The sequence below is a fragment of the Neomonachus schauinslandi genome, chromosome 4, assembly GCF_002201575.2.
Source record: "Neomonachus schauinslandi chromosome 4, ASM220157v2, whole genome shotgun sequence".
NCBI classification, from domain to species: Eukaryota; Metazoa; Chordata; class Mammalia; order Carnivora; family Phocidae; genus Neomonachus; species Neomonachus schauinslandi.
In genome coordinates, this window is record NC_058406.1 from 116,398,593 (window position 1) to 116,411,090 (window position 12,498).

Consider the following 12,498-nt stretch of genomic DNA (forward strand, 5'->3'; position numbering starts at 1 on the left):
CGTAACACATCTGACAGGAACCTCTGAATACAGTCGTTCAGACACACAGTATCCTGCCTATCTACTGACATTAATTTCTCCTTTCTCAATTCCGTTATTAAGACATAAAAAAAAAAAAAAAAAAAAAAAACAGAAAAAAAACCAACCACCCTTATTCTCTGACAAAGTTCCAATGCATTTTCCTGACCTACCAGCCAGAACTCCGTTAAAAGAGATTAGCATGATGTGACTTTATAGTGGATTCATGCTGGAGCTTGGTGGCAACAACTTCCTCTTCTAGTGGTTTATAAATAATCTGTCTGATCTAGAATTAGCACTAAACTGACTTATGCACATATGTTCTTTCTGCACCTTTCCAAGTTCTTAGATCACTGAACAATTCTGTGGTCCCAAACTCAAATTCTCCCGGCAGCTTGGAGGGAGCACGCATCTTCGTCCATCTTAGGAACACTGATCCTGTCATTTCCAGTCTGAAGGTCAGTACCATTAACAGAGTACAAAATACACTTCCTCTGTTATACATCAACTTTCCACTACCAGCCTGGGCCCTAGGCAGCAGCCTGTTTTTAAATTCAACTTTAGGAAACTTAAAAAAAGATTTTTTTTTTAATCTGTAGCATTTTTTAAAGCCACCACTCAGTTGGGGCTTTAACTTTCTTGATGCTAATTGTGCAGGTCTGTGACATCCTCTTAATCTGTCCCTGGTTGTTGTCCTTCCTGCTTTACACTTTTAAAAAAATTATAAGCTCAGAGGAACACTATCTGTACAACCATCCTATGTTTAATTGCTTGTCTGATTTTCTGTAACTCTTCACCGAAGACCATTTGGCTTGGATGTTTTGAATTTCAAGTTTCAAAACTTTCTGGATCAATATCCATTCCAGAACTGTCCAGTAATAACAACTATCTTTTTTTTTCCTTGAAACTTTCAATATCTGCCTTCTAAAAAATCTACTTCTATGTTATGACAGAATCCTTCTTGATCCCCCCTGGGCTTCAGTGATAAACAACTTGATATGGACTACTTTTTCTGAAGGTTTCCAGCACTGCTACTTAGTTTTTCTTTAATATTCAGAATTTAATATTCAGAATTCAAGTTCTCTGCCTTAAAATAGATAAAAATTTCAAAAAGGGAACTCAACAAACTGTAATCATATCTCACTAAGCATTGACTAAGTAAGGTCTCCTGTCATTTTCTGTGTGGCTATTTCCTGTTTTCAGTCTACATCAGGTACATATTCACCATTTTTTCTACTCAGTTAGGTGGCCTGTAACAAAGGAATGCAATTATCTCCGTTCTTCCTTCTAATAAGTTCCCTGGGTTTTTCCCCTCTATTCGCGGATTTCCCTGCAGCTGTACTCCTTGACATTCAGGGCCCACTGCCTCAAGCCATTCCTTTTAAGCACGTCTGTAGCTTTCCAGCACTAGATTCCAATCTTTTTTTTTTAAGATTTTATTTATCTTTGAGGGAGAAAGAGAGCGAGCGAGTGTGTGCATGAGCACGGGGAAAGGCAGAGGGAGAAGCAGACTCCCCACTGAGCAGGGAGCTCAATCCCAGGATCCCGGGATCATGACCTAAGCCAAAGGAAGACGCTTAACCAAATGAGCCACCCAGGTGCCCCTAGATTCCAATCTTGAGTCCCCATCCTAACAAGCTTCAGGAACATCTAAGACACTCATCTTCTGTAGTAAAATTTAACTCATATTATTCATGTTCTACACATTTGCACAGAGACATCTGAGTGACTAAATGTTATTTCTAGGTCCGGAACTGATGGTTTTCTCACGTAAATTACTGTCCCCCTCTTCCCCTGGAGTAGCATTTCATCACCTACCTGCTGTCCTCCAGTGTAACCAATGTCACCATTTCATCTGGCCTTGTGATCCTCTCCTTTGGGGCTAAGTTTAAAACTCTACCACCTGGCCAGACTCTAGGAAATTACATTCTCCTCTGATTATCTGAGATGCAGTTACTTCCTGAACAAAATGGTTCAGATATCGGAATCCCTTTCATTGACACCATCCATAAGGCCAACTATATATGAGTTCAAGTCTCAACTATATATGAGAACAAATGGCAAAAATATCATCTATGCTTTCAAAATCTTTCAATTTCCTCATCAACGGTCATAGCCCTAGGGAGGATGCTCCATGAGCCTTCTCTAAACTATGAAGATAAACATGGACGCATAGTTCAAAGGAACCACAAAAAAAAAAAAAAAAAAAGAGGAATGCTTAATTACTGTTATCTAGAAAGTGCTTCTCAAACATGAATGTGTGTACGATCATGTGGGGATTGCATTAAAATGCAGATTCTGATGCAGCACATCTGGGGTGCAGCCTGAGATTGTGCTTTTTCTTTTTTTTTTAAGATTTTATTTGTCAGAGAGAGAGAGAGCACAAGCTGGGGGCGCAGCAGGCAGAGGGAGAAGCAGAGGCAGGCTCCCTTCTGAGCAAGGAGCCCGATGCGGGACTCAATCCCAGGACCCCAGGATCATGACCTGAGCCGAAGGCAGACGCTTAACAGACTGAGCCACCCAGGTATCCAGAGATTGTGCATTTTCTAACAAGCTCCAAGGCAACGCTGAGGCTGCCAACCCATGGGTTACACTGAGAACAACAAGGTGCTAACTCATATTCACGTAAACCAGGCTTCCATCATTCCTCAATCATTCTAAATTTCTGAGATACCATAAAAATAAGCATTGGCCTCATATTTAAAACAGAAGCAGCACGTTATGGTGGCACAGGGGATGGCCTTGGATCAGATAACATCTGTTCTAGCCTTAGCTCAGCCGTGACTTGGCTGTTAGATTTTTAGTCCAATCAGTTTATGTATTTAGGCCTCAACTATAAAATCGAGGGGAGGGAGACAAATCAGATTACCTCGAAAGTCTCTTCTTAACCAGTGGGTTTATAGATTTACTAAATAAACCCAGGCTTACAAAAATCAGCAGGAATCCCATTTCAGACATTATTGGCAGATTACATGTCCAGAACAACAATCTCACTACATATACAGAGCCTCTAAAATGGCTAGATAAATTACTACAGTCTTTTTTTCAAATGCTTGGCTGAGGTGATTGGAATATGAAGGAAAGCCACAGAAGAAAGAAGTTAGCAGGTACTGGAGCAGTCTCTTCCCCTGGGGGCTTTGTCCAACTCTGAGTACTAGAGAGCCTGCATTCATAGGGCCATGAGCCCTGAGAGAATGGGGGTGGGTAGGGGGGGTAGGGGCAGAAAAAGCTAGAATCCCTAAAGTTAACACCCTTGGAGTATGGAAATAAAACCACCTACCCTCCTTCCCTAGAGGGAGATGGTAGGACCTGGGTTCTGGGCTGGGGGCAGTCAGTCTCCCTTGAGAATATGAAACCACCAGCCTGCCTTGACACACATTTGGGGCTAGAGCTCACACTACTTATTTAGCCCAATAAAACTCAAGACTAACCAGGGTGGTCTCTCCTAGCACCCCAGGCAGAAATGAATGCAAACACTTTCTGGAAAAATCCACCTGAAGCCCAGGCCTGCAAGAATTCCCAAGGATAAGCTTCCAAAGAACAAGAAGCCACAATCAAAAATCCTAAAACAAATGAGGAACAAAATTACCATATGAGGGTCAGTATAAGCAACAAACTGTTCAATCAGACCTGTAAAAGCTACAGATAATTTATTTTCTGTATCTGATCACTCCAATAAATAAGTTTAAAGAAATAGAAGGACATCAAAAGTATAACAAAGAAACAGACTCTTATCAAAACTGATCAGGAAGTTATAAATGACCCAAATAGAACTAGAAATTTAATTATAATTGAAATTAAAGCAAACAAATGATACAGACAGCAAATTCGGCAACTAGAGAAAAAAATGTGTAAATTTTAAGATGGATTTAAATAACCCAGAATGCAGCACAGAAAAATACAGATAAATGTTAAAGAGTCTTCATGAGACATAAAAGTAATATTCTAAGAGCTGAAGGCTTGGCTCCAAATTTTCTAAAACTGTTTCAGCTTTAGGAATACCAATCAGGACAGGTGAATAAAAAGAAATTTCTACATAGACAAAAAGCAAAGCACTTTGTACAAAGAGGCGATCTTAAAAGCAGCCAGAGAAAAGACAGTCCTTACGAAGAACAGTTAGACTTAAATGATAGGGGTTTGTTGCAGGCTGGTCTCCCCCAGGATAGAAAGTGGCCTCCTGCAAAGCTCCACAGAAACTTGCTATGCTCCTGGGTCAAAGGCAAACAGTCCCAGTCAAATGCAAGGCTTGGACCCCAGTGTCTTAATTATGCCAGAGAAAGTGCTGGTGGTTCCCCAACCACGAACACAGATAAAACAAGTTCTGCCCCTATCCAGCCACATCATACAGACTCAAGTGCAAGGCTTAATAGCCCCAGTCAGGCCAGAGAAGGGGCAAGGCCAACACACAGCCACAAATGCTGAGCTGCACATGGTTAGCCAAGGTTCCATCACAGCATAGCTCTGCTGCATCCTGGCTCCTGGTCACTCCATGGGATCCAGGTTTCTCCTGGAGTCTGAAGCCTGACCCTGTCAGGTAGCTAAGAGCTGCACCATGGGGGCATAGTACACCTGTTATTGACCTTTTCTCTGAGTTTGGAGTTGGATTTCCTCCCACCAAAAACTGCTCCAGCAAGTTGGGTGCATATTCCCTGGCTATCTGCCTTCATTTGCACAATCAAAATGCTGGGAAAATTACAGTTGACCTTGAACAACATGGGTTTGAACTGTGCTGATCCACTTATATGCGGATTTTTTTTTCAATAAATACACTACAGTACTGCAAATGTATTTTCTCTTCCTTATGATTTTCTTAATAACATTTTCTTTTCTCTAGCTTACTTTAAGAATACAGTATATAATACATATAGCAACAAAACATACGTTAATCGACTGTTTGTTATTGAAAGGCTTCCAGTAAACAGCAGGTTACTAGTAGTTAAGTTCTGGGGGAGTTAAAAGTTATACACAGATTTCTACTGTGCAGGGGGTTGGTGCCACTAACCCCCGGCTTGTTCAAGGGCCAAAGTATACATCTAGCAAAGCTGATCTCTGAAACAAGAACATAAGCACATGTTCAGACAAAAACAGTTTATTACCATGAGGGGAACTTTTAAATGATATTCTTCAGGAAAGAGAAAACAATTCCATAGAGAAGATATGATAGGCAAGAAGGAATGCTGAACCGGGGCACCTGGGTGGCTCAGTTGGTTAAGCAACTGCCTTCGGCTCAGGTCATGATCCTGGAGTTCCGGGATCGAGTCCCACATCGGGCTCTCTGCTCAGCAGGGAGTCTGCTTCTCCCTCTGACCCTCTCCCTCTCATGCTCTCTGTCTCTCATTCTCTCTCTTGCAAATAAATAAAATCTTAAAAAAAAAAAAAAAAAACTGTCTTTTAAAAAAAAAAAAAAAAGAAGGAATGCTGAACCAAGACAATGGTAAATATGCATGTAAAACTATATAAACATAAACATTAACCAGACAATTGTAATGTCTAATTTGTAGGTTTAAAATCTAGATTGAAAATACTAGACAATAGAGACTATAATTTAAGATGGGACAGCAGAAGTACTCTAAAGTCCTTATATTGTTAGGGAGAAGGGTTAAGAGGATGATTAGTTTCAGATCTTAAGCTAAATATAAATGTTAAAATTTCAAGGCAAGCTCTAGAAAAACAGAAACAGAAAATCATAACAAGTACCATACTCTTCAGGAAAAATGAAAGAGTGCAAGGGGGTCTTAATTAATCCAAAAGAAGGAAAAAATAAGACAAAATTAAAGAACAAAATAAAAAAATCAAAATAAACCCAAATATACCTATAATATAATAAATGTAAATGGACTAAATTAATCTGTCACAAAACTTATTGGAAAATGAATTATTAAAATATCCAACTATTAATCTATTAATAAGAAATATGCCTGAAACCCAAGGACACAAAAAGTTGAGAAGTAAAAAAAATGAAAAATTCCACATAATGCAAATACCCCAAAGAAAACTGATATAGTTATATTAATATCAGACAAAACAGAAAAAAAATCACTACTAGGTCATTATATATTGATAAAAGATTCAATTTTCTAAGAAGATAGCAATTTTAAACTTACATAGACTTACTAACACCCCCAGAAAATACATATAGCAAAACTTGATAGAAATATAAGTCAAAGTTTGCATCACGAAGTATCTCCCAGTAATTGATAAGTAAATCAGAAAAAAATTATTAAGAAAAATGAAAGATCTAAACCCAACTAACAAGGTTAATGTAACAGATATATAGATATTATATCAATATTAATATACATCTATTTTCAACCTCACATCAATTTGTGAAAAATGACTACAATCTAAGTTATAACAATTTCAAAGAATTAGTAGTATACAGAACTTATTCACTAAACACAAATTAAAAAATAAAAAACAGGGCGCCTGGGTGGCTCAGTTGGTTAAGCATCTGACTCTTGATCTCAGCTTGATCTTGATCTCAGGGTTCCGAATTCAAACCCCATGCTGGGTGTGGAGCCTACTTAATAAAATAAAAAACAAAGAGATAATTTTCAAAATCTTTGAATTTTAAATGTTAAGTCACAAGTGTACATGTCTGATGGGTAAAAGATGAAATTGCAATGGTATTTAGAAAAAAAAAACAAGCAATGATTTCATTAAATGGCCATACCCACTTTATATCACATTAAAAACAATTTTTTAATAAAAATCATAGAACAAACCCACTCAGAATTTATGGTTATTTTCTTGTGTCTTCTTAAATGGTAACCATTTTGGAAGAAGGTAATTTCAGACAGCAATAAGGGCATAAGATGAAGGACCAGTAATGCAGTTCGGGTAAACCAATGTAAATTCTAAGTTAATCAAAATATCTGCAACATTTATTTCTCTTCCTACTCTTTTTTGTTTTGTTTTTGTTTTTATGTGAGAAAAATAAACCCTATTTCTGAGTCACAGGTAGATTTCCTTCAACCCTTCAGCATTCCTGACTAACTGTGGTTCTGCAGTTTATTTCCATTTTCAACACCTGGCATATCCCAATGAGATACTACAAGAATAGGATGGTCAGTCTTAGAAATAAAAGAATAAACAGGAGTACAGCAAAGCACTTTGCCCTTTCAACCAGTACTTTTAGTATAATAAATACAGAATCAATTGATAAAATAACTTACTAAGCAAAAGATATTTAGTATCAGCCAAGAAATTTAATACCCGCATAACCAAGAGAATCACATACACATGGAATGTTTGAAAGCAAAGTTGAATTCTAAGAAGTGCCTATAAAACTATTAAGGAAATATGTGTGCTCAATACAGAATTCATGATTACTAATGTTTTATACGCTGGGATGACCGCTTACAAGCTACACCTAAGTAATTTGTTGTACAACATTAGAGAGAGATAAATTTGACTCTTCCCCAGTAGGAGCATGCCTCAACTATCTAAATTTCTAATCACCCAAGAAAAAAATAGCTATTCTTCCATCACACCACTCCTAGATGTGAAGATAAAAATATTTAACAATTAGCCTACTCCTAAATCTTAAAATATAAATATCTTAAATAGCAACCTTCTGTAAAATATCCTTATCTGCTAACCCACTGTGCACAGTTGTTATTTCCAACAACTCCAAAGAAAGATATGTGAATCGTCTTTTAAAATTTTTTTCCATTTATCTTCATTAACACCTACCCAGTGCATTTTTTTTTTTAAAGATTTTATTTATTTATTTGAGAGAGAATGAGAGACAGAGAGCATGAGAGGGAGGAGGGTCAGAGGGAGAAGCAGACTCCCTGCCGAGCAGGGAGCCCGATGCGGGACTCGATCCCAGGACTCCAGGATCATGACCTGAGCCGAAGGCAGTTGCTTAACCAACTGAGCCACCGAGGCGCCCTACACAGTGCATTTTTAAAAACCAGTAAAATCAATATAGTTTCTGGCATCTATATCTTAACCAGGATACTAGTGTACTTAACTTTAATGACCAAGTTATCTCTTTGTATTCTAATACTGAAAATTACCAAAGCATTTCTTTATAAACATTATTAGTAAGTGGCACCACTGTACAGTTGTTCAAGCCAGAAACCTGAGAGGACTGCCATGTTGAGCAAATAAAAATACAGGATGCCTAGTTAAATATGAATTTCAGATAAGTCACAAAAAATTTTAATATAAGTATGTACCAAATGTTGCATGGGACTTACGTAGACTAAAAGATTTTTCACTAGTCACCTGAAATTCAAATTTAATTCGGCATCCTGTATTTTACCTGACAAGTCTAGCTGGGATTCTTCCTCTGTTACCTTCTATATGAAATCCATCATACCAAGACCTGTCCATTCTACTAAAAAAATCTAACACCCATCCACCTTTCTTCATTTCTTCTGCCCCCATCTTGGTCTAAGCTACCAATTGAAGAAACTCCCAATCCGTCTCTCTGCTTCTACCTGTGTAGAAATATCACTTACTCTAAATGCAGTAGCATCAGTTTAATACTAAAAGAAATAAAAGCTAACTTCAGGCTTCTCCTTTCCTGAGATCATTATTTGGTAGTGGTAGAAATCTAAAATCTTGAAAGCAGCACGAGAGGGGGCCAATGAACTCACAACTCTGAAGAAGTGAGGCCTTTCGTTGGGTCACCTCTGAAGCAGTCCCAAGGAAAGTAAAGTTGGGTACACCTGAGCCAATGCCTATATCAGTCATTGTGCTAATTGGTGTTTATTGCCACAAAGGGATGAGCCAGGAAAAATCTGTGCAGAAATAAAGTTGGTTTAAAATATTCTCGTCTTGGGGAGCCTGGGTGGCTCAGTCGTTAAGCATCTGCCTTTGGCTCAGGTCATGATCCCAGGGTCCTGGGATCGAGCCCCGCATTGGGCTCCCTGCTCCGTGGGAAGCCTGCTTCTCCCTCTCCCACTCCCTCTGTTTGTGTTCCCCTCTCTCGCTATGTCTCTCTGTCAAATAAATAAATAAAATCTTTAAAAAAAAAAATTCTTGTCTTGGGGTGCCTGGGTGGCTCAGTTGGTAAAGTGAATGCCTTTGGCTCAGGTCATGATCCTGGAGTCCCAGGATCGAGTCCCACATTGGGCTCCCTGCTCAGCGGGGAGTCTGCTTCTCCCTTTGACCCTCCCCCCCTCATGTACTCTCTCTCTCTCATTCTCGCTCTCTCAAATAAATAAATAAATCTTTAAAAAAAATGAAAATAAAAAAATAAAATATTCTTGTCTTTCAGAGTGCATTCTAAGATTTATAGGGACTGCTTGGTTCTAGCCCACACCTAATTGTGAGACAGATTCCTTTCAACCAACCAGTACTCTATCAACACCTTCTGGGTCGAAGTCTGCTTATCAGCCCAAGGTTGCAAAGCCAGGGAGCTGAGCATTAAAGAATTGGAGCAGTCAGCAAGGAGGATTCAAATATATCGAAGATAGGCGGCATCAACGTCTTCAGATTACTGATGCTCAGGAATAGCGGCTGCCTCCTGATGGATGAATAAATGTTTTGGTTGTGAGAGCTACAGTTATCTCGGTGCTGCTAGCCTGTCACATTGTCTGATCAATAGATACTAACAAAGCAGATTATACAATGAAACCCAAGTGCAGACTTTAAGATTTGCATGACACTGCAGAGCTGTATAAACCAACCAAATTAAACAAAAATTACAGCTATGGAATTAACAGCAGATCTAAAGAAAACAGGTTTTCCTCTATATCTGAGAGGCCACAGAATTGTTACAAATGACTCTTTGATCACAGAACATGACGGCAATTCAAGTGTTTCTAAGTTCTTAGAATGCAAATTTGCACATCCATCTACTTAATACAGAATACCCCCAATTCTTAATGTTGTTGGTACAGAACAAAGAAACTCTATTCAAGTTCCTTCCACATGAAACAAGCATTATTAATGAAGTCAGAAGAGCCTCTACAAGTGTGAGTTACTTTATTAGGGTCCAGTTATTATTTATTATTAAAAGGTAAGTCTTTCTGTGGATAAAACCTAATCACAAAAGCAAAACGTTCTCAGAAGCCCTATCTAAGATATGCTTTTTTGATACATCTTATCTTCTTCTTGACAGCGGAGAATGAAATTTTAAACTATGGATATCCTGGCCAGGCCAACATTAGAGATTAGAAAAGGATATGAATGTATGGACAAAATGAGTCAAGTTAATACATATTAAATAAGTGTGGATGCTGCAAGATCACACAAACCTTAAAGTCTACACCTTTTTTTCCATGTATAATCTGCTTTGTTGGGTGTCCACTGTAGGGGCCAAGGGCAGGCTGTCCCAAAATGTGCCCCTTTGGCATACTATTTTAAATAAAAGTTACTTAAGAAATAGCCAGTGCAAGGTCACTCAGACCCTCCTCTGTCCCCCTGAAAGCAGGGAACAAATCTCCCATAAGAGAAATATCCTCCCTGTACTAAGAAGTAAAAAGACATCTTTATCACCAGAGACAGGGACTTAGAAGCCAAGAAAGCTGTGGAAACAAACCTTGTTTTTTTCTATTCTACTACCTCAACCTAAATTCTGCCTAGAATCCCCTTCTAATTAAAGCTCCCAAACACCTGTTTTCTTTATCCTGTCAATTCCTCACAAAGGTATGGTCTCTTTGTCTAAAATGTATAAAAACTACCTGCCTTGGTCATTTCTTTAGGTCTCTATTTTAATATCAGACCTCTGCTTACAGGTAATAAAACTTTGGTTTTCTCCTCCTGTTAATCTATTTTATGTAAATTTCATTTAGTCCAGTTGGAAGACCTTCAAGGGTAAAGAAAATTTTTTTCCTTCCCTACACCACTGATCACACAACAGAGTGACAGACTAGCAGCACTCCTGGCTAACTTGTTCTCACAATCAAAATAACTGTAAAATGATTCATTCCCAGTTCCTTTTGGCACCTGGGACCACAGACCCGAAAATCGGCAAGTTACTTCGTTCACCAGAAATATACTTAGAGCAGAAGTGAGTTGTTTTTGTTTTTTTTAACAAACGACTTCCTTTGGAGGCTGAGAATCAGAAACTAAAACGGTGCTGCTCTGAGATCATTTGAGCTTCTGCTTGTCGTGGGACCCCAAATCCTTCCTGGGATCTGGGGATAATGACTGTTGTGCCTCACCGAGCGGTCGAATGCAAAGCCTTCAAATACACTTAAAAATAATGAAGCCCATTGCTCGGTAGAACACGTCTGTGGGGTGGCGCTTGGCTTTTCTCAGACTAAGGCCTTTCTTGCGGCCCACCTCGCGGCCCAGCCGGGCAGGGAGCTAGGCAGGCCTGAGCCTTGCGTCTGAAGAAGTCGGTAGCAAAGGGCGCAGTGAAGCGAGGCATCCGCGTCTGCCCCGGTGCAGGCGGGGTGGTCGGCGCCCGCACGGTGCCGCCTGGGCGGAACAACCCTGCGGCTCCCCACGCAGTGCCCGGATCCAGCGCCGGCGCCCGGGGAGCCAAGGGAGGCCGCCGGCCCGCGCACCCTCCAGCCGCACCCCTCCAGAGAACGCCGGGGCTCGCGCTCGGGGCCGGACGCCCGCGAGGGAGTCCACGCCGGGACACGCGCGGCCTCTTCCGGGTGAGCGGGGCCGCGGCCGCCGGGATCAGCGTAGCTCCGCCTGCGCTCGGCTCGCTGTGGGACCGGGACCGGGACCCGGCCCCGACCCCGACCTGGCTCCCGGGTTCTGGCCGCGACCCCCGGCCGAGCGCCCAGCACGCCCCGGGCCTCGGCCTTTGTGCCGGGGCCCCCACACCTGGACTTGGCTCTCCGATCCCCGCCGGCAACCCCGCTCCCGCCCCCCGAGCAGGTCCCCGGCCTCCGGCAACCCTGCTCCCGCCCTCCCGCCGCCGCCCGCGAGGCCCGGGCAGGCGCTCACCTCTCCTTGGAGTAGAGCTGCAGCTGCTGCTCCCGCCGCTTCTTCCGGATAAACGCCATGGAGGGAGGGCAGGGCGCGGGCGCGCGGGGACGCACGGCTCGGGCGCCGCTGTCGTCCGCGAGGGGTCAGGGACGCGGCTGGGAGGCGGGCCCGGCGAGCCGGCCTGCGAGGAGCCGGCCGGGAGGGGAGCGCGCCTGGGGCCTGGCTTCGCGAGCAGTGGCGGCGCTGGGCGCCCCACAGCCCGACCGCCCGACGCTACGCCCCAGCGCCCGCGGCGTCCGGGCCGCGCTCAGCAGAGCATGATCGCGTGGGGACTCCGGCGGCGCCGTGACTCAGGCCGGAGGAGGGGCGCGCGCTGACCCGAGGCTCCCGACACTCAGGCCCCGGGGGACCCGCGAAGGACCGGGGCCAACCTGCGGTCTGTCCCAACACGCCGAACGTTCCCCGCTGCGCCGCACGCTGCATCGCTGCACCGCTGCGTTTTTAATGTTGCACGCATGGAGATGGATGCTTGCCCATGAACTACTCCGCTCTGCTGGCCACGGGGACTCGAAATAACAATGTTTGGGACTCTCGATCTCTTGGTAGCTGAAATACTCGGTCGCATGAGTTTTT

The 12,498-nt window shown here is 42.2% G+C and overlaps 1 protein-coding gene across 1 annotated transcript in view; it reads right to left on the reverse strand.

Moving 5' to 3' along the window:
- Positions 1-11,968, reverse strand: part of NSMAF (neutral sphingomyelinase activation associated factor) — a 55,261-nt gene extending 43,293 nt beyond the window's left edge. The window contains exon 1 of the mRNA XM_044914219.1: positions 11,884-11,968. Within this exon, the coding sequence (XP_044770154.1) occupies positions 11,884-11,942 (59 nt within the window). The 5' untranslated portion in view covers positions 11,943-11,968. The remainder of the gene's footprint in view (positions 1-11,883) is intronic.
- Positions 11,969-12,498: the final 530 nt, after the last annotated feature.